Genomic DNA, 21,473 nt, shown 5'->3' with positions numbered 1-21,473 from the left:
CGGATTGTCGGGAATGCGTCATAAAAGTATCTGCGGTGACGCCTTGAGAGGATGTGACGTACATCATTAGCATAATTTATACTGATATCATGCCCTCTCGGCTCCGCCAATCAGCGTGCGTTATTTTCACCACCTGCTAGCAACTGAATTCCATCATTCCTGGCATTCCTGCCTCCTCCTTCCTCCTCCTTCTTCTTTCCCTCGTTTACAACCAAGTCGGTCCCGACAGCTCAGTTACTATACTATTGTCCTCCCTCCCACCGAGCCGTTTAGCTGCGGATTAAGCTTTGTATCTCTGTGGAATATACACTTTAGTCCCTCACCGTTTGTTTCCCTATGCTTGGACGTTGTACTACTGGAAGATACCAAAGTGGCGCTTAAAGGAGGTACGTGCTTATCAACGTAAACATGGCAAAGTGTCCCGAGGCGGCTTTAGATTGATACATTTTAAAATGTTGAATGCATTTAATCATATTTTCCACACGGAAATAACAATTATAGAAGATACGGTGATAATTTAACCGCCAATTGTGGGGAGTAACGTTTAATTTCGTGATAGGAAGTGGTACTGGCCAAAAATTATAGCTAGCGTATGTAACGAACGTTTTATTTTCTGTCATCATGACAATTACCGAGTGGCTGCGTCTTATGTAAATGGAAACCGTGGGACAGAAATCCAAGTGTGCTGCGTAGAAATGCGGACGCACTTGTATTGTCGCTTTCATTGTCAGCGTGCTAGTATAAATAAAGTTAGAAATAAACTTCTAGTTTATTTTTCCTTGTGAGAAATAATGAGCAGGAAGGCATTTTGGCATCTGAGGAATGCAATCCAATTTTTTTTTTTTTTTTCAAATCCACAAATACTTTGCATACCATTGCTGGATAAACGGTTCCAAGTTGGAGGACTAAACGCTCGAATAAGTTATTAGTACTAAAATCACTTAACTAACATAAATAACAACTTAAAAACAAGTCGAAACTTATTAAATTCGAAATGCATTTTAATAGGCAGGTATTGACATACAAAACAAGTGCTGTATTATCGCCAAAACAATGTTAAATTTGGATACAGTCTGAGTAGAGTACATTTAACAATAAATTTATTATTCTATCTGTAATTTATTATACTCTCAGAAGTGTTCCTAATGCTTACAGGAAGACCGGAGCTGAGATTCCATCCATACTACCTCAGAACTGTGAGGCAGATGTATTAACCACTAGCCCCACCATGCTGCCCACAATAAACTTTTTTTTTTGTTGCATATACCTCAATGACAGCGTCAATCAAAATTGAACAAGATTATCTTTAACTGTTTTGTTGTTTATTTTAGAACAGGCTGTATTTCCCAACCCCAAAACCAAACACTAGAGATAATGACTAAACCAACATTTAAGCATGCACACACAAACACACACACACACACACACACACGCACGCACGCACGCACGCACGCACGTACCCCTCATAAATTAGTGGAATTGGGTGTATAGTTGTGGCCTGCTGAGACCCACAAATACCCACTTGAATATTTTGTGTGTTGGTGTATTTATCCCACAGGCAACCCAGCATGGAGACGCCACTGGACGTTCTGTCAAGAGCAGCGTCATATGTTCATGCTAATGAAGAAGAGCGTAAGTTTTTTTGGGGGGGTATTCTTGATTGTATACCTATTTCTAAAATCCCATGATTTGATTTTAAACTCACTTGAAAAGGAAACAAAGAAGCATGTCACTCCTTCCCCAACTCAAATCTCAGTTGTAGTATCAAGACTGACCTATTTATCTAAGGGAAGAGCATTTAATAAATCTGAACAAAGATTATTTACATATTTATACATTATATGAAGTGAACAAAGATTTTTTTTTAACCGATTAGTTCAACGTGAATGATATTCCGTGGCACACCTGATGATGCTAACCTGCCTCTTTTGGCACACTCATTGGCGTTACACCGCCATCAACATAAATGCATGTTATGAAACACAACATAATAGATTATCATTTATGACATCATAGAAGAGAAAGCCCTTTGCCAAAAATGTATGTTCTCGCACCCATAGGAAAGAGTGTAACGTTCGGCTCAATCCTCCGTGCTGCTTTGTGACATAACACAATAGTTGTCTTTATCCATTTTAAAATGAGACATAACCGCTTTCAACTGCCACTAATGCTACCGTTCAACAAGCTTGCCAACAGTAGTAGAGTCGAGTTACTTCCGGTGACTTTTCTCCACATCCTTCTTTCCTAAATGTCTTATCCTTTCCATTCGTGGGAGGTTTTCTTTTTTTTCGATGTAGAATTCCTTCCGAGATTAGGAGGAAATGGCCAAAATCCTTCTCAGCAGGCCTCTCTGCTGCGGGCTAGACCCGTGTGCGAACAGAAGTCAACCATTTGAATTCGGAGAATAGTGCTTATTTAGAACTGGATCAGCTTTTATTAGCACTGCCGTGGGCAAATTACAGTTATGCAGCAGCAAAATAGACAGTAGTTGATGAATAAACAGTGATTGTCAACAGTAACAAGCTTAGTCAGGAGTTTTGTACGGAGAAAATTAATACAAGTGGGAGAGAATCAAATTAAACACTAGCAATGCTGCACATACTCGCATAAAATAATGTTGCGTACTCGATTCAAAACAACGCGGATTAGAACTCAGGAACACATTTAAAAAAAAAAGTAAGGCATGTGAAATTTTCTGTGACTAATCCATGAATCTCCATGCTAAAAATTCAGGCAGAGGATGCACAATTTGGCCCTTGTGTCCAAGCAACTTGGAATGTCAAGCAAAAAAATGCTCACTTGTGTATTGGCAGCCTGGGAATGTACAGACGCAGCTTCTCTCGCGTGTCAGCAGCTGGTATCCCATCATGCATTGTCCCGCATCAACTGAAAGCCAGCTCCTTGCTCCCCCCCTCTGCCCCGCCCCCCCTGCTGTGTTTTTGTTTTGTCACGTTTAGTTGCGCGCTACCTTTTTTGTCTCACGACAATGCGCGCACAATAGTGCAGGAGGGAATTTGGCGAGTGAGTCATCCCATCCTGCTCGGCGACTCAGACAAGCCGCCGGCCGGCCGGCCCAGATCGACAGGCCTCGACCTATTTGCTCTCACCTGTGACGAACGTTCCTAACTCTGTTTTGGGCGTGCGCCACAGGGAGAGGCCCAAACCTGTCAGCGCCCACGCCAATTACTATGCTGTAGCATATAATATAACATGTCAAATGTTGTTTCAATCTTGATTTCTGTACAAGTGCCCACTTTAGTTTGGGCCTATTTTTGACTCCCTATTTCAATGTACATCAGAAGTGAAGTGAGTGTGAAGAATAAAATAGCTGTCAGACAAGTCAACAATGTGAGGTCTTTAACGTGCCGCCTCTTGTTAATGCTCAGATATTACCTCTGGAAGCAGAAAACCAAACCGGCAGGACAACTCTGTCCTTCTTCCCATAAAAGAATATAAGCACAGTTGAATATTTCTTCTTTTATGGATACTGACTTCTTGTCCCTTGAGCCATTTCATACTGACTAGCCTGGACAAGAGTTGTGCACCACCAATTGGAGATCTTTGGTCAGATATTTCGTTTTTGTACCCTTTTTCCTTCTATCGGGACAAAGAAAGCCAAAGACGAGGCAAAATGCACTTGTGGAGTGAATTTTCGTTGAAAGTCATGGAGGGACAGCAGTTGACTTTTTAGTGACAATTTCCAACTTTAGAGACATTTTTTAGATGAACTGAGGCATGTTGATACATGCAGTTTAATTATTCATTTTTTGTTCGTAACTATTAGACCACATAAGGTTAGAGAAAAAATGTTAACACAATTCCCCCAGTCTTGTGTTTTTTCAGAGAGAGAAATAAAACCGTGTCTCATTCCCTCCTTTATTTACACGGGTTGTTCAAACATTAGCAGATTTGGCGAGCTCTCGCTTGCGCGATGGTAGATTTGCTGGGAACGGTCTGTTAGCCTAAACTGTCTTTTAATCACCAGCTAAGAATGACTTGCAAACACCTGTGTAGTAATATTTCAAACATTATAAAAGGCTGTCAGCCGAAACTCGTTGGAGATTGCCAGAAGGGTAACGCAAAGTGAAATTTGAGAAGCAGCACCGTGGCACTTTGTCTAAACTTCGCCAGGAAAGGTTGTTTGACTGAAGATGTATGTGTGTGTATGGAGGGGGTTAAGTCAAGGATGGGCTGGGTGTGTTTTAGCACTACCCTCCGGCCAGTTGATTCAACTGGCGTAACATGACTCGGGCAGGTTGTAAACAGTCGGACAATAGCAGGAGCATATGGAAAGTGAGCAGCAAATATCTGTCGCTCATCTATCCTGTCTCCCTGATGAAGGCATTTGTGGTTGTTTCAAAATGTCATTGGGTCTTTTCTTGATGTGACAAGTGTTTTGTGGAGTTTTTTTTTTTTCTTTTTTAAAAATTGACAAATGACAATGCATTTAGTTCCAATAACGTGTGGTAAACTTTAAATCATCGGCTTTAAATCATTGGCTTTAACCTATGTTGTTATTTATCGTTGGATTTCCTCCGATGCCAGGTGGCAAACTAGCTATGGGCAACATTTTATTGCACTATCAAAATAAATCTACTATCAGCACCGCTTTTATCAGAAGAATAAACTGTTATGCATTGATAACTAGGTCACCGGTGGTTTACAAAGTCATAGTCATTGCACTTAAACATTAACTTTGTGTTACATCTTTGATCTTTTTCTTTTGTTGGATTCAGCAGCATAGTCTTGCCATGTATTTTATTTATATGGCAATTCATTTAAGGATTTAAAGTTGTTGTTGTTTCCTCTATCGTAACGTCCTGCACCCCCAAAACCAAGTGAGTTGAACCAGAGCGACGCGAGAACTGCTTAAAAAGTAAACGTTGGCCTCCTTTAATTTGAATGAGTAAGCAATCAATGATTAAACCGCTTGAGAAAGGCAATGACGTAGTCAAGTCACTAACGGCTACAACACAAGAAACAAAAGCACAGAGAAGCTCCATATTAGAAACATTTATTATAGCAGGGGAAAAAAAAAACCACAAATGTTTTTCACCGTTTGCTCCTTAGTAGACGGGTCATCTTAACAGGTCAGAGGGCACGAAGGGTTTGGGTTGTGGGACTCACATTTAGTCCCTTATTGTCTTATATTCACTCCCGTCCTCACTGACCCTTTCCATGTGTCATTGTTTCTTTTTCATGGTCGAATAGGCGGCTGAGGAGTCACAAAGGGTCACCGTCACATTTGAATTGTGTGCTGTAGCTAAGAGGTTTTTAAAATTGACAATTTGATCCAAACAGGAATTCGGAGGCGCCTGGGCAAGGCCTTCATTTTTTCTCTGTAAATGCCAAGCTGGGTCGTCTCGTACCAACTGGGCAATCTTGGAACTTTCGCTCAGACTGTGCTGACCACACATACTTGACATTCTTCTCTTTTTGATCGCCCTCTCCATAGTCACTCGGAATGAAATGAAACTCCACTTCCATGCTTGTCACAAAGCAGAACTTGAAAGCGTTTATAGAAGTTTAGTAGTAGTGTTTCAAACGTCTGATGTTGTCTACTTAAACAAAATTAACACAACACCTTAAATAAATAACTGCTTGTTCCAGATAGGAAAAACAAAATTCCGGTGAATTATTCAGTCAACATTCACAGTTCAGGAGTTGTGAATTTGGATAATTTATTATTATTATATTTTCAAATGACAGTAGAGCATCTATTGTCATTGTTTTGGTGTAGCAACTTGATATTTCCTCTGCTCACCTTTACCGCTCCTGCCAACAGTACGCCGACGATGCGTGTCGGTGTCCCGTTGCAGCCGTGTCCCCTTGCATCCGTATTGATGACAGTCTTAGTCTCCCTCCTTAGTTGAAAAAAAAAAAAAAAAAAAAGGCAATCGGGCTGATTCAACATGCTGTCAAATTACCACGCCATGCCATGTAATGAAACATTTTACAGCTTCAAACTTTCTTCCATGCTGTCACCTTGATAGCAAATGGCGACAGCACAACTCATCGTGATGTCACTAAGTAAACAAAATCACTGCTCACTGAATAAAAGCTGAATACTTTCCGGATGCACTGTATGTCTATAGTCATAATAGTTCAACATTAATCTGTTAAAAGTAAACTTGCATTTCTTTAATTCTAATATTTTGTGTGTGCACTAATCTACTTTCCTACCCCCCTGGCCCATTTTCCCAAAACATACTTTCTTCATAATTGTCTTACTAAACTGGAAAACGGCGTGGGTGTTCTCTTAGTGTTTGATTCAACCTGCCGTAGCACGTTAATAAAGCGTGAGGACGACTCACCGGTGAGTCTTTGCTGGGCTGATATCCAGACGCGCCCACTACTTGGACAGAGAGAGGGATGCCTGGGCCTGAGTCACAACATGCAGGCCCGTCACCACCTTGTCCTGACAGAGAAGAAAGCAGCAGCTTGCACGCCCACTTCAAACGTGGCGCAATTTGGGAAAGTGTCCCTGAAAAATCATAACACAATTGGGGAGTTTTGTGTGACATCACATGCAGTATCATGTTATTTACATAACTCTTCTCTTGTATGACCGTTTCAATTCATTTGACACATTTTCCCATAGGAGGAATTGTCTCTAAATGAGAACAACTTGGGAGTCAAGCAGCATCACGGAACGCAGTAGTTTGCAGCTGTAAAGCAATGAAAGCAGCTCTCTGTTCTAACCAAGGCAAACGAGAGTGTGTGAAAGTGGACACAATGGGGCTCCAACAAGTTAATGCTAATGTTGAGCTCTGGATTGGGAAAGGCAACGGGAGGGGGAGCAGAGAGAGGGTTGAGGCATGTTTGTGTGTGTGTACAAGAACAAAGAGGGAAGTGTTAAATGGTGTGTTTATGAGCGAGGTTATAGGTGAAATTATGGTTTGGTGTCAGGGTTGGGAGCAGGATATTAAAGTTGTCATGGTGGACTGATGATGATTTGAACCCGTTGGTATTAGGACGCTTTCTATTTGGGCTGGGCCACTTTGAAATTATTATTTTTTTTAATTCTCCACATAATTACGGTTTTCCATATTAAGCGATTAATGAAGGTTTCAGGGAACTTCCTGGTCTGTATTAATTTGCAAAACCGCACAGAAAAGTTTGTTTTTTATATGTGTGTTCTCGTCAATCGATTTGATCTTTTTTTTTTTTTTAATGAACTCGTGCCTTTTGCTTCATTTGCCCTAATAAATTAGCGCTTTTTCTTCTGGGCCCTAGAGGGCAGCAGACATACATGTTTAAACTAAAGGCTGTTTTGCTTTGTTTACACGCATTCAACTTCCTAAGCGGCCTTGTCATGTTGCACATTTAACATCTAATAGTAACTTCATAAATTATTAAAGGGTTGTTACAATAATGAAACGTATATTATGTCATATGGTTGTGTGCTATCAACTATTGTATCTTTCATAAGTCTTTTAGATCATAAGCACAGATTTGTTATTGTTCTATTTGCCATATGTGTCCCACTTAGTTTCTCATTATTTTATGTGATTATTGCTCCTGTACCTTTCCCCACTCCTCTTCCAACATTTACTACTGTGGTTTGAGGAGCTCACTCTCACCCTCCAGCAACACCCCACCCCGCCCCCCCACAGTTGGGATATGTTTGGAGAGGCTGATCTGGTGCATAAAACATCCCTGAGATGTGAGGCCCTCCAGGGATTTACCAAGCATGCCCAGTGCCTCTGAATGGTCGAACAGGAAACCCATAGACCCTGTAACCGTCACATTAACCACTGGACTCACAGTTCTGCGTTTCAGGATTTGAATATGGCCCTGGGGGCAAGTTGCGTAGAAAATGGATGGGTGGTTATTAAAAATGCAGGGGACCTGGTAGTTAACACGTCTGCCATACAATTCTGGCCTTCCTGTGTGAGGTTTTCATGCACTCCCAGACTTCCTCCACAGCCCAAGAAAATATATTTTTTTACATGTCAAAAATATAATTTCCCCTTCATATACTATACCTCGACAGTAGTTATTTTGGTGTTCAGCGCCACCTGTTGTCCAAAGAGAGAACGCAGCTTGTCGTGCGCTTCCGCACTGGCGTGACGTCATAGACCGAGGCTCCATCCACTTTAGTGTGCGAGAGCTGGCCAACATTGGAGTCATATTCGACATAGCCTGCGTGTCAGTGCAGTCTACTTACAGCTGGCTGTGAGCAGAACTGACGCTACTTTGCTCTTATTATTGCATACGTTTGCTAAGTCTAAGTCCAAACTCACCTCCAAGTAGTCTTCTATCACGGTGATTTTTGTTTGTTTTCTACGGAGACTAAAGTGGGAGGCTGGGCCTTTTAACTTAGGTGTCTGTCGCCTGAAAAAAAAAAAAGAAAAAGAAAGAACTAGCAACTTGACTTATTTTTGTTGTCGGTAAGGGTGAGAAAAAAGGGCGATAAATGCTACTGACGAAAATGGATCTGTTGAATTTCCAGTACCTGGACAAGATGAACAACAACATTGGCATACTCTGCTACGAAGGTAAACTTGGAAGGCGGGTGGGGGATTTTGTCGATGTTTTTCTGCTTGTTTTTACAACTTGCAAAGTGGTCTTTTCAGTTGTTTTACACTCACGCAGTTATCGATGGTTTTGCATTTGCAACAAGTGCAATGTAGTCGATGACTGATTTTCGCAGTAGTAGCAAAAGATATTTGTTTATTAACTGCGGTTTTGGCATTCCCATCGAACTATCCTAACGTTGTGAAATTCGCGCAAGTTTCATCGTGCATAGCGCCATCCATCGCCTTCGGCTACGCAGCTAACGTTAGCTGCTCGTGTCATTTTTGCAAATTGGCGAAAGTCTCCGCACTCCTGCATAATAGACACAGATGGAGAAACATCCATTATTTGAATTAAATACTTAATGGACTAATTAAGTGAAACAAAATTGCCTCCCACTACTTTAAATAATAGTTGATTGACACACAGACCAACACAAAATATATTGTGAATGAACTGTGTTTCATTGTGTATAAAACATTGCAATTATCAATTATTATTACAATAATCTGTATGTGTATGAATCGAAATGTAGCTTTGACAAGCTGTTTGGCTTTGTTTATTTGACTAGTTGATAATTGTAGATCTTATTAGACAAAGAATTCAAGTTTATCGCAGCCTTCCAGAAGTTACTAGATTTACCTTTGTGCAGATCCCCCCCCCCCCCCAAATCCTTTAATTTTTAGCCATTTTTCTCAGACTGACACTGTACTACATACACACAGTTCAGTTGTCAGTTTAACATCATAAATAAACCATTATTTATGACTGGTGGCAGTCTACCTATTTATATGTCAGGCAGCTTTTCAGGTTGTGTTTTGGTGCATTTCCAAGAACAGGAAAATGTCTGGCTGCTCAGTACTAGATCAATTTGTCATTTTTACCAAGCACACAAAACACAACTAGCGTAATGACTAGCTTCTCTTTTGTCATGCCCATCACATAAAGATTAGTTTTAAATTGAACTCTATTACTCAGTGGTTACCTTCTCTTTATACTTGTATGGCCATTAAGAAGAAAGAACAACTCAGAAGTCAACCAATATCACAAAACAGTTGCGCTGTTCTATGAAATAGCAGTAGCTTTCAATCTTGTCGTAGTTTATTCTTCTGCCCCGCGATGAGTAAAAAGGATGAAAGTGCCACTGTCCCAGGATTGAATCCAAACAGAAGGTTTCACTGTGATGTCTCGCCTCTCGGGTTTCACGCCATCTATCCAATTACACCACTGAAGAGAGGAGGAGACTCTATGGTATTTTATTTTTTCTTTCTAATATGTACCTACCCTCTGGGTGTTTTGGTGTCAAATTAGTCGATTCATTTTGCTTTAGTTGCTTTTAGCTGACTTAGCAGAACATGCACCTCGTGATAAGAAATACAAAAAGGTCCAAAGAAAGAGTGAAAGAAAAGCCATGCGTGCCCTGACATGCTCACTACTTTGTGGAGGGGAGTTGTGATGTTGTCCTTCTGCTGTAGCGTTGCCATAGGCTTTAATAATATCTTGCTCATATGTAGATTGTCCTTTTGACTGGACAGTATATTTGGAAAAATAAACAAAAATATTGTGCATGATTGAAATGTGCGTGGTTTGACACGCTCTTATGAGACTTGAGCAGAGGATGTGAGACCTCCACTTGCCCTCCGTTTAGCAAGCATGAAAGGATAAACCTTTTTTTTTTTGGAGACACTTACTCAGAGAGAACCGACTCAGAAGAACAAGGAGTCAGTTTTTAAAAAGTGAAGTAGGGTCAAGGTTGCACTGCATTATTTATTTAACCTTTACATACCCACGCAACACATTCTCATTTATAATGCCGACCTAGCAATTATCAAGTGACCCCAGCTCGCGCATGTGCATCCTCAACGCTATTATGTACGCCGAAAACAATAAGCAAAGCACAGGCATCCTGCAACCACGTACAATGAATGAAGAATGGGACATGTTTTAGCACAATAGTTGAGCAAAAAGGAGTTGCGAAAGAGAACAATAACTTAAAACGTGCTGTATGACAATGATGAAGTAGCTCCCGTTTTATTTTGGTTTTATTGCTTTTTATAACACTTCTAGTGGATTTTCCTCACTTTGTTGCTCTCACTCCTTTCCCGGCCGGGATCCATTCCAACAAATGTTGGACTTTCCAAAGAACATCCGTCAAGTCTTTATTATTGATTCGTGTTAGATTTCCTTTGGAGTGATGAGTGAGATAAAAGCATCGCCCTAGGACTTAAGCTCACAAGCAGGGAGATAACAAGGCAAGCTTGGACTCATCTTGGAGTATCTTGAGGAGAGGAGAGAAGGAAAAAAGAGAGCGAGTTCACCTCCGTTGGTAATCTAATCTCATCCAGATTTTAAAATGTTTGAAGTTCCGTCAAGAGAAATAGCCTTTGATCACGCGAGCCCAATCGAATGAGAGAGGAGTTTGACTTCCACTCACAAGCGTTTCTCATCATCTCACCATCTTTTTGATGTTTTTAATTAGAAGTAGAAAGACGACATGTGCACCAAAATCAGTCGTGTCACACATATGGTCACATTTACAAATTTGCGTCTATTGTCATCTGTGCATCTCTAACAGCCATAAAGATGTTTGTTACTTATGCCCATTACAAAACATTCAAAAGAAAGTTTAAATGTGCAAGTCCATACAGTAACACAGTTAGTTCATTCTATATCATATAAAGTGTGATGATAGACTCAAAGTGTCAACAAAATCATTGAACAGATTGTGTTCTACTTTTGAGGTTCCACTCTTGTGTCTTTAATTAATTTGGATCAGAAACACGAGCCTATCCAAACATTGTGCCCATCCCCTGCCAATATCCTGCATCCTGATTGGATGGTGTGCTGTCGCAAGTCTCTTCTTCCTTTTTATTGCCTGGTCAAATATAATGATGTCATCCCTGTTGCCATGGCGCACAGTGGGCCGAGCAGGAGCATGCCACTGGGAGTTGGGTGGTGGGTGGCACTGTTTGGGAGGCCAGGCTCGTGGGCCCACTTTCCATTTTTTTGCGCCATGCTTACTGCTTAGAAGAATCATTTCTTATTTTTAGTTGGGTAAAGTTGACGTAGATCAAAGGCAACCAGTTGTTTTGGGCGTCATTATGACTTGAACACTTGACGCACATGTATTTTCCTTCCAATGATTCAAGTTGATTAATTTAGCAAAAGTGAGCAGCCATTTTGAACTCAGTTAATTCAACAACAAGAGTCCACTTGTCTCAATCCAACATTTTTATCTTCCCCTGATCTGGAGAACAGAGACGTAAAGAAAGTTGTTGTGGTTTTTTTTTGTTTTTTTTTTTTGAGAGAGAGAACTAGAAATCTGTTATTGATATTTTGACAGTAAGTACATGAAAAATGACTATTATGCTCTTTGCCTGATGATTTATGACTTTTCACTGAAAAAGAACATTTCAAACAAGTTTCCACAGCATTTATGTTAGTATAAAAAGAGAATTGACCACAAAATGCCACAAGTCACTGGAGCTATTATGCATTTCTGACATAGAGAGCTATAAAAAGCCTGCATTTTCCAAACTTTTCTATGTCCCTGTCTTATATCAATCGCAGTGACGTGGAATGAGTGTACAAAGCGGACGTAGCAGTTTTCCACCTTCAATGCACGGACGAGCTCCGCGTGACCGAGGCTGCAGTTTGATATTGTAACGCTTTGGGAGTTTGGTGTTAGCAACAAACTTTTTGTTTGTCTCCGTTTTGGGAGTAGTTATGGAGAGTTTTGAGCTGAAGCTGTCTTTTTCTTCGACTCGTATGTTTTGTTTGGGAAAATTCAGGCAGATGCATGAATCCAAAGCAGTGGAAAGTCCCCGAGCTGAGACGAAGCCAGTGGTACTTTTCCCTCATTCTCGTCTTTCTTTGCTCCCACTCACTGGCTACTCAGGAGGCCTTGTGGACCGGGGACGAGACTGTGGGGCGGTGGACTCGGTCAGTCAGAGAAATGCACACAAACAGTCGCAAGCAGAACCCGTCCGCAGGTTTCCGAAACAGTCCACCGCTAATTCTGGAAGAGCAAACCGAGTCAACACAACTGTTGCCTAAACACTCAGCGAACTCTAAATGGCACAAAGTTGTTTGGGACTTGAAACTTTCCTTTAAGCTTCTTTTTCTGTCTTCTTAGGAGAAGCAGCCTTGCGAGGCGACCCCCGACTGCAGTCCCTCTCCCTGTCCTCATCTTCTTCATCCTCTTCCTCCTCCTCCTCGTCCTCCTCTTCGTCATCCATCTCCAGCCACAGGACGGGCCCGCCACCCATCAGCCCCACCAAGAGGAAGCTGAGCGGGGAGCAGGGGGACAGCGACATGGACGACAACGAGCACGTGGCCAAGATGAGCCGTCTGTTCGCCGCGCAGTTGTGAGTACAGTAGATCTGCCAGATCAACTCTACTTGTGTATTTTAAGAGGCTGATCGATGTAATCTTAAAAAAAACAACAACAACAATTTGACATCATTTATTCCCCACTCGTGCCATGTCAACTTGCTTTTACTTCGAACTATGAAATCCTAAAAAGTCCCTACCACTTACATGGCCCACTTTGCGCACATTCCGTCTCAAGGGGGGCAGAGGATCCAGCAATCTGGAGTCAGTCATGGGACCGCCGCCATCGTTATTTATTGCGGCGATGCGGATGGCCCAAACTCTGCTGCGTTTCATGCTCGCTGCTTAGTAAACAAACAGCTTGCGGAGGGGATCTGCACCGCAAATGGCCGTCTTGTCAGATGCCGCCGGTCTGCTTCTGCTCAGAAAACCCTACGGATGTGGAAAAGCTGCTCACAATCCTCCCTCCATATTACCGTTGGGAGATTTGTTTCACATAAGACATAAATAATTGCATGCAGATTGAGTTACACATTGGGTCGAGCCACTGTGCTACACGTAGGGGGGCATGGGAAAAAAGGTCTTTTCTTCTCTGGTCTTGTGACTGCGCTCACATAACAAAGGATTAGCTTGTCCAACTTGACATTTGTGCACAGTCATCGTGTTTTCCCGCTCATCGTTGTGTCGGGAATTTACATTCTACTTTTTACAGCCATAACTAAGCAGTCGTGTCTACTTTTTTTTTTTTTTTATTTAAACTGTCAGGAGCAAACGGTTGACTTAACAAATACAACAAGGCCTGTTGTCCTATCAGCTTTCAAGTTGTCAGAAATTGTTTTTGGAGCCCGCTATGCACTCAGTGGCGTGGCCGAACATGACTGAAGTGTGTCATCATGCACACGCGTGGAAAAAAAAAAATAATAATTGTGACGCTTTGCTGCACACAGAGATTTAGCACCGGACATCTACAACGCACTGCAACAGAAAATCTGCAACCAAGTCACCATATAAAATCAGTAAATAATACTGAAGTACTAACAAGCATCTTATTTTTTGTCTTTACCTTTTAAAAAGTGGTCTACCGGACCTACAGACGGTATTAGTTGCCCCATCGGTGCAGACGGACACCTGACACCTCTGCTCAGGGGCGGTGCCTCAGAAGGTCGCCTCTCCTTTTGTCGTCCAATCGCAACAAGGCCGTCAGTGTCACGGGGTCGTCAGACTTTGGTGGGAGAACAAAGCAAAAGTGTCTCAACAAACTCCAGCTGCTGTTAGACGCACATGCAGTACTCGGAAGCCAGAGAAAGGCTACGTTGTGTGTTGTTCACTTTTGGCAACATTGACTTTTTAACCATGTCAATTCTTTGGCTTGGCACCAGGGGGGCATAACTGAAGCAAATCTCTTGTGCTCTTTTTTTTTTTTTTTTTTTTAAATTATTATTTTTAAATACTGATTTCTAAGTATCCGCGTGTAGTGGCTGAGGAGGTAGGTGGAGTCTGGAACAAAGAAGCCTTATCCTATTCACTGGAGCCTGCGGGCTGGAAGCTTGCTGCTGCCTGCCCTCCTAGCTTCCACTCAGCACTTGTAAACCTTTCGGTGCACTGTAAAAGTCCCTTTTGCTACTCCTTCTCATCTGCTTTCAAATAAGAGTCAGACACCCCCACTTGTCATATGTTGCAGGAAATGTTTCTAGTTGTTGGTTATGCACTGACCGGAGCTTCACACGCCTGAAATCAGATTTCTTTGTAGTCGCACTTTACTTGGAACTTCTTCTTCACTTGTCCTCTTCAGAGCTTTCTCCAGGGGCCAAATTTGGAGGAAGCTGAAAATGAAAGAGCGGAAGCAAGTATATGTGTGTGAACATCTGATCAAAGCTAGTCAAAAAACATGTGGGTTCCTTTTTTTGTATTCAGTGTGCATTCACGCAACCACATCTTTTTTTTTTTTTTTTTGAGTGCTTGTTGGGGTTCCCGTATCCGATCCGTCCGGGCTTTACAAAGGATTTTCTGCACTCCACTCTCGCTCCCAACCTGGAGTAACTTGGCTGGCAAGCACATGTTTGAGTCCTATCCTGAAAATGTGCAGCTGCAGCTCGAGTGGTGTCAGAAATAATATTAAAGGCTGGCTGGACTAATTCAATATTTAGTTTTTTCTCACCTGTATTCTACATATAAACTTGTTGTTGCCAGAGTGCAAGGGAAACTAAAATAATACTGTCATTATAAATCTTTTTTTTTTTTTTTTAACATCCGCCTAAAGCCTGAAAAGTAAACTGTATTTGGGTGTAAAAAAAATATATGTATTCTGGATCCTGCAGTGTGGCTCACTTTCTATATATATATTTGTATATTTCCATTCTGTGGCTTCGCACAGAGCTCACTCAGGCCTGGTTGTAACCTGCGGTTGCGCCTTCATCCGCCCCCTCCTTCAGCTTTTTTTTTTTTTTTTTTTTTTGTCTTTTTCTCTACACGCTGATTCTTCCCAGATGTTTCCTGTGTGTGTCATTCCCTCTTTGCCTGTCTCCATGGATCTCTCTGAGGATATCAACATCTGCCCAGTTTTAAGATTTATAGGGAGGGTTTTCCTGGAGAACTGTTTGTTTTCCCTCCGCCCCCTGCAAGTTTTAGTTTCAAACTGAAACAAGTGAACCAAAAATACAGGAGAAAAATCACCTAAATTCTATTAAATCTTTTATATGGCTTCAAGTAGCACAACACCTGACCGGAACTGAAATTTGGAGACAATAAGGTCCGTAATGTTTCTGCCTGGCGTCCGACAAGACGGTCAGTCCTGTAATCTCTGGTCTTGATCGTCCCAACCACGCTTGATGGCGTTGGGATCAAGTTTTTCCACACCAAAGTCATCCAAGCATGCCTTTTATGGACCTCGCTTTGTGCACAACCAAGCATAGAATTGTCCAAAAGTCTTGGTAAAATGAAGGATTAATTTTCAAGGAGAACAAATCCCTGTGTATGATTGAATAAGTTTTAGCGTTCCTCTAGCAACTGTACCACAAACTCAGAATCTGATCCAGTTGGACGAGAATATGCAGCAATTTACATCAAGGTCGTGATAGTAAGCCAGTAATTGATTCTTCAAAATAATTCGGTCAGGTTAGAAATCATTAGAGTGCTGCTGGTCTTAAAATACGGCCACACAGATTAGCCAAACGAAATAATTACCAACACGAATAATCCCTGCGTTTATTTCTTGTCATTTGTTGCGTCATACTTTAATATCTTGGCCTTGCTTAAGACACAAGTCAGTCACAGCACGATCACAGTTCCCGCGTTGACGTCGTGAAGACAGGCCTCACTTAAAAGCCTGCACTTAATGACAGATGGGCTACAGTAGTCATATGGAAGCGTATCATTCATGCACTTTTGGTGGAGGGTTGGAATCTGGATTTAGAACGGAGGGATCCTTCTGTGAGCGCAGGCCACAGCCGCCACCACTAATACCCGGCTACACATAAGCCCGGGCCTCGTAAAATACATTCAAGACGACGTCTGCTCGTGTCACGTGATGCGCTTGGATGCCAGTCACATGGTTCTCATTTTCACAAGTCCACCCGAATTAAAATCGAAAATGTGTGCGATTCACCGCACATCCTCAATAAAAATATGAAAACAAAAGAAGGCTTCGTCAGGCAAGTTTGATTGTGTAGTCCCACCAGCTGGCAGGAGTAGCAAGCAGGTGGGCTTTCGCTTGCCCGATGGCACACAATCAAGTCCGGTGTGTGTTGGGCCAAAGCGTAGGCTCGGGGCCGGTGGAGGATTTGACTGCTCAGCCATTGATTGGTTCCGTTCTCTGGCTGCTGCAACCCGGCCGGCCCCTCTGGCTTGGCGGTATGACTGCGTCTGTGTTTTGGCAGTGGCTGAAGTTGGGAAGGAACCAAACACTCAGGTGGTGGGGGCGGTGGGGACTGGGTGGGCGGCCTCCCCAGTTTGCCGACCACCGGTGTAAAAAACCAAAAACATCTCCTCCTGCTCAACACTTGCTTCACTCAAATCACGACCATGAGCCAAATGTCCACACAATATCGAGCTTGAAGGTGAATGATAGCATTCACATGCAACTTCTAAGCTTTTTATGATGGATCTTCAGAGCAACCCAATGTCACGCTTTTGAGAGTGTGTGGGTCGGCGCTTTATAGGAACGCTGCCAAATCTCTCAGGAAGTTTGCAGCAGACGGTGAAAGAACAAGGGAGACAAAGCAAAGGGGGGGTGGAAAGAGCCTCTTTGCTCATGTAAGCTTTGGGCACAAACGAAGGAAACAAGTCTTTCTTGTTGTTCAGGACTGGACCATTCACCCAGAGCCGTCTTTCCAACCTCCCCCACGTCTCCTTAGCTCTTCCTCTGTCCCCAGTCTGTATTGTGGGGGGTCAATTTATTTGTGGTTTAGATGCTGTTGTAGAGTCCAGATGCTTGAGCCAGCATTCGGGTTGCTTGGTCACATGCTTACATCTAAACGTTTTTTTTTCTTTGGAGTGCATTTTCACCATTGTGCCTATGACATAATGACTGTGGAAATGCCTGCGTCTTCTTCCAAATGATGAAGCATTTTATTTTTTTCCCTCCATGTTCTATTTTGTATTCGGCTGTATTCATGCGAGTGTGGCGAGGGAGAAAAAGAGATGGGTAAAAGCGAGTACAATGACTCCTGATCCCTTTGCCGGGCCTCAAATTGTAGGAGGGAAGTGGAGCTGCAGGAAGGGTGTAATACACAACCGAACAAACACACACCGACACACAGACTGAAGCAGACTGCATTTGACTGGCTCAACAACATAATTGCTACCTGCTCAAGTGCGACCAAGCACGTGCAATATGAAGCATGACCACTCGATTGCACATCACACTGGGCGTACATTTGCGGCAACCTCTGCGTTTTGGAAAAGTGTCATGTAAAAATGATGACGAAATAATCCCCGTTCAGATGGAACTGCTTCAACCGCAGAAAACACGAGCATCTTTTACAACAGTCCAAATGAATTAGACACCAGCCAAAAAAAAAATTCAAATTGTGATCATGATGGATTTTGTCTGTTTTTATCCCAGGAAACCTCACGGAGACTATCGTAGCTCCTCCAAGGACCAGAGTCGCAGTCCCATGGAGCGTGTAGTGGTGCCCGGGGCTCTCGGCATCCACGCCAACCACCTGTACGGCCACGCCCACCTTCAGCACCATCACCACCACCTTGCCAGTTTAGCCGCCATGGACCAGCCGCTGGCGCTCACCAAAAGCAGCGGCATGGCGGAACGAAGCAGCGTGGCAACTCATGTCGCCTTGCCGCACGCCGTCACGGAACGCCAGCAGGTGATGATTCATGCTCGGGACTTGTTGAAGCCTAGATGTTTGTTTCTGTTATCATGTCGGGGAAAAAACACTAACGTATGTCCGTCTCTTTTCAGAATCGTCCGTCGGTGATCACATGCGCCCCTGCTAACAACCGCAACTGTAACCTGTCACACTGCCCGCTTTCACACAATGGCTGCTCAAGCCTCACTAACATCTATAGGAGGGGACACGGTGAGTGCTCACACGCACAAAGATTTGCATTGCGTGACTGCTCCAGTGCAAATAGAAACAATGTGTTCTCAGGGTTAGCCGTTAGTGTGAGACGCGCTGAAAATTGCAAGCAGCAAATGAAATTAGCCGCAGTAAAAAGCCATAAAATATTTCTTTTAAAGGAATGCAAATGCGTATTGTCATCATTCAATTTCTTCTTGGATCTTTTTCCAAAACGAAAAGCCACGCCTCAGCCTTCAATGTTCAGTTATATTTAGCTTTCTGATGAGTAACTTCACCCACAATGGCTGCCTAGTTTTGGAATAGGTGTCGTAAAAAAAAGGTTGAACTGGGGTTTGGAGACCTAAGGTGACATCGGGTATGACGGCACAGTCTTATTTTTATCTGCTTTAGTGCTTTAAAAAACAAATTAGCATCTTTTGGAGAGCGAAAATTAGGTTGAAGTGAATAGAATCCCATTTATTTGTTCCAAGGCTTACATGTAGTTTCCGTGTGCACCTTCCATGCAGCCAACACGGCGTGCGACCCCGTCATCGAGGAGCACTTCCGTCGCAGCCTGGGCAAAAACTACAAGGAGCCCGAAGCAGCGGCGGCTGCAGCGGCCGCCACGGCGACAGCCACTAACTCGGTGTCCATCACGGGCTCGGTGGACGACCACTTTGCCAAGGCGCTGGGCGAGACCTGGCTGCAGATCAAGAACAAGAGCACGCCGTCGTCATCCACCAGCAGCCCCAACTCCTCACCCGACAGCCGCATGATCAACCACAACCACTCCCCTTCTCTGGTCTCCTGAAGAGGACGAGCAGGGATTTTGAAGAGGCAGCGGTTCCCGACGGCGGCCTCCTTGAGGGAGAGCCCGGCCTGCTGGTTTGCTTAACACAAATCACCCCCGCTGAGGATCAAGTGAGCAATAAGGAACTGATGAGGAACTTGAACGTGGCATCCTCGTGAGCCTTTTGTAGTTATTTGTACATAAAGAAACTGTTTTCTTTGTAGAGCTGTTTTCTTTTAATTATTTTTTATTTTGTTGTTTGTTTAACTGTAGTTTGGCTATTCTGCATCTGAAAGACACAAAATCGAGTAACAAAAAGGCACCTGACCGTGCCACCAAAGAAACCTTGAGCCTCTTTCACACTGCGCGTCAAAGCTTCGCTGACTGGACTGGGAGGTCATAGATGACTTGATTAATTAATGGAGACGATGAAAAACTGGGCTACAGGTGTGACCTGTGTGACCTTTGACACACTTTGGGTTGGGCACTGGGCCAGGATTAGCCTTTCAATCCTGGTGTACTGTTTCAGGTTAAGGTGAGGGTAGGGTTTAAGTTAGAACCTTTTTTTTTTATGCCGATTCTCATTTTTGTCATAGAATTTCGATAACCGATCACTTGGCCAACTTATTTTAGGGTTGCAAACTGGGGTTTCACTACAGGAATTGGGTTTCAACTTTGTGTTTTCAAGTCTGCAAAGCTGCCTGATGTAAAAAGCAGTGTGAAAGGGTCCAGTGGTTCTCTTACCCCATTGGCAACAGACGTGCTAATGCTAACAGTTGACGTCTCCTCAAAAAGTTACTTGCCCTGCTTCACTCAAGCTTGCTAAAGTTTGAAGGGTAAACCAATGCTTTTTACCCATGCATGTGTTTTTGTTTTGAATAGCTGGTATCAGTAAGCATTTCAACTACTTCTAATTAGCCTTCTTTTAACGTTTTATTTTTTCTCGTAACACGCGTTAGACAATATACACTCACTGCTGGATCAGTTGTACTCCATGTTGTTATATCGTTGACGTTACTATGTCGTGTGTGTGTTTTTTTTTTTTTTTTCTTCTTTTTTTCTTCTTTTTTTAATACAAACGTGTGCTAGCAAACATCTTTAGCTAGCGGACCGGCTCTGCTAAACATTTTGCTAACTGAACTGAGAAAAAAAAAAAACAAAGGCGAGCGTTGATGTTGAGTTATCAGTGGTACCGCATGCTAGCTCCTTGTAGCACACTGTGCTCACCAACGTCCGCTGGCGTGTGTAAAGTGCCCGCCAAGCAGTACGGTTCAGCGTAGATGCAGTCTTGGAAAAATAGCGTCTCGAGTGACAGAAAACTACGTACGCTTTATGATCTCATTTGCAGGCAAACAAATATATATGTCAACACGCATGTGTTCCCCTAAATTGTGGATTTTGTATTTCCCACTTAGTGGAAACGCTTCCAACAAAAAGCGTCTGCAACACATTCCATTCTTATTTGAGCTCAAGAGGACTACAACTAAGATGGCCCCTTATACAAAAGTGCTGTTCACAGGAGCTGAGCTTCTGTTTGCACAAGAATCGTAAAGTCAACCGCTTGCTAAGTTTTTGTCATTTCACTACCATGCTTTAGTTTGAAGGCTGCCTGTTTGCAACACACACACACTGTAGGAAAATGACTTTTCTTTTTTAATAGGTAACTATAAGACCATCATTACGCTGTGCGTAACGGATGTACAGAGAAAACAAATCGTAGGTATTTTTCAAGGAACAATTATTTGTTAATGATGTGTAGCTATTTAATTGCTTCTTTCTGTCCTCATAATCATTTTTTTCTTCATGCTGAAAAAGTTGATCTTTTTTGTTTTCTTGTAAAAGGTTCAAGTGCAGGAACACACACACAAAAAAAAAAGCCACTGGACATTGTCAGTGACAATCGCTACATCCATCAATTATTTAATTAAGGAAAAAAAATGCTCGACCCTTTTAAGTTTTGGTGACTTTGCTACTAGTTCTCAGCTCCAACGCTGGTTGTTTCTTTACCCAAGTCTTCCAAAAATCAACATTTGTCAAACAAATGCAAGTGTTTCAGTCTTTAATCAACACGGGCGATGCGGTGACCAATCGCATACTTTGTGGTCCCCTTTGTTTTTTCTTTTTCTTATTTTTACAAATAGCATGTATTTAGTGCTAGGATCTCTCAACTGTTAAAAAGAATGCACACAAAGTGTTTGTGGCTGTGTCTCCTACTGAAAAGGTTTTGGCAGGCCACCTTTTTTTGTACGTAAAGTAGCCTTGATGAACAATAAAGTGCTTTCAAATCACCACTTGACTGTGCACTGACTGCTTTG

At 42.6% G+C, this 21,473-nt stretch overlaps 1 protein-coding gene and 1 long non-coding RNA gene across 3 annotated transcripts; one reads left to right on the top strand and one right to left on the bottom strand.

Annotated features, from left to right (window-relative positions):
- Positions 1 to 150: 150 nt before the first annotated feature.
- Positions 151 to 21,449, top strand: vgll4b (vestigial-like family member 4b). 2 transcript variants are annotated; one of them, XM_049734965.2, is made up of 6 exons: positions 151 to 386; positions 1,559 to 1,632; positions 12,656 to 12,887; positions 17,915 to 18,173; positions 18,269 to 18,386; positions 18,896 to 21,449. In XM_049734965.2, exons 2-6 carry the CDS (start codon positions 1,569 to 1,571, stop codon positions 19,177 to 19,179), a joined length of 957 nt encoding a protein of 318 aa, XP_049590922.1. In that variant the 5' UTR covers positions 151 to 386; positions 1,559 to 1,568; the 3' UTR covers positions 19,180 to 21,449. The 2 variants fall into 2 exon arrangements, with proteins under 2 accessions (XP_049590922.1, XP_049590921.1); XM_049734964.2 differs by lacking the exons at positions 151 to 386; positions 1,559 to 1,632 and adding an exon at positions 8,147 to 8,501.
- LOC137840731 (uncharacterized) lies at positions 4,889 to 8,115 on the bottom strand. Its single transcript, XR_011087675.1, has 3 exons — positions 7,989 to 8,115; positions 5,765 to 6,484; positions 4,889 to 5,215 (listed from the first exon to the last, which is right to left on the bottom strand). It is a non-coding gene; the product is annotated as an uncharacterized lncRNA (long non-coding RNA).
- Positions 21,450 to 21,473: the final 24 nt, after the last annotated feature.

Source organism: Syngnathus scovelli, chromosome 11 (genome assembly GCF_024217435.2).
Source record: "Syngnathus scovelli strain Florida chromosome 11, RoL_Ssco_1.2, whole genome shotgun sequence".
Taxonomy (NCBI): domain Eukaryota; kingdom Metazoa; phylum Chordata; class Actinopteri; order Syngnathiformes; family Syngnathidae; genus Syngnathus; species Syngnathus scovelli.
The sequence above is the reverse complement of the archived record's forward strand: the minus strand, read 5'-3'. Positions and strand labels throughout refer to the sequence as shown.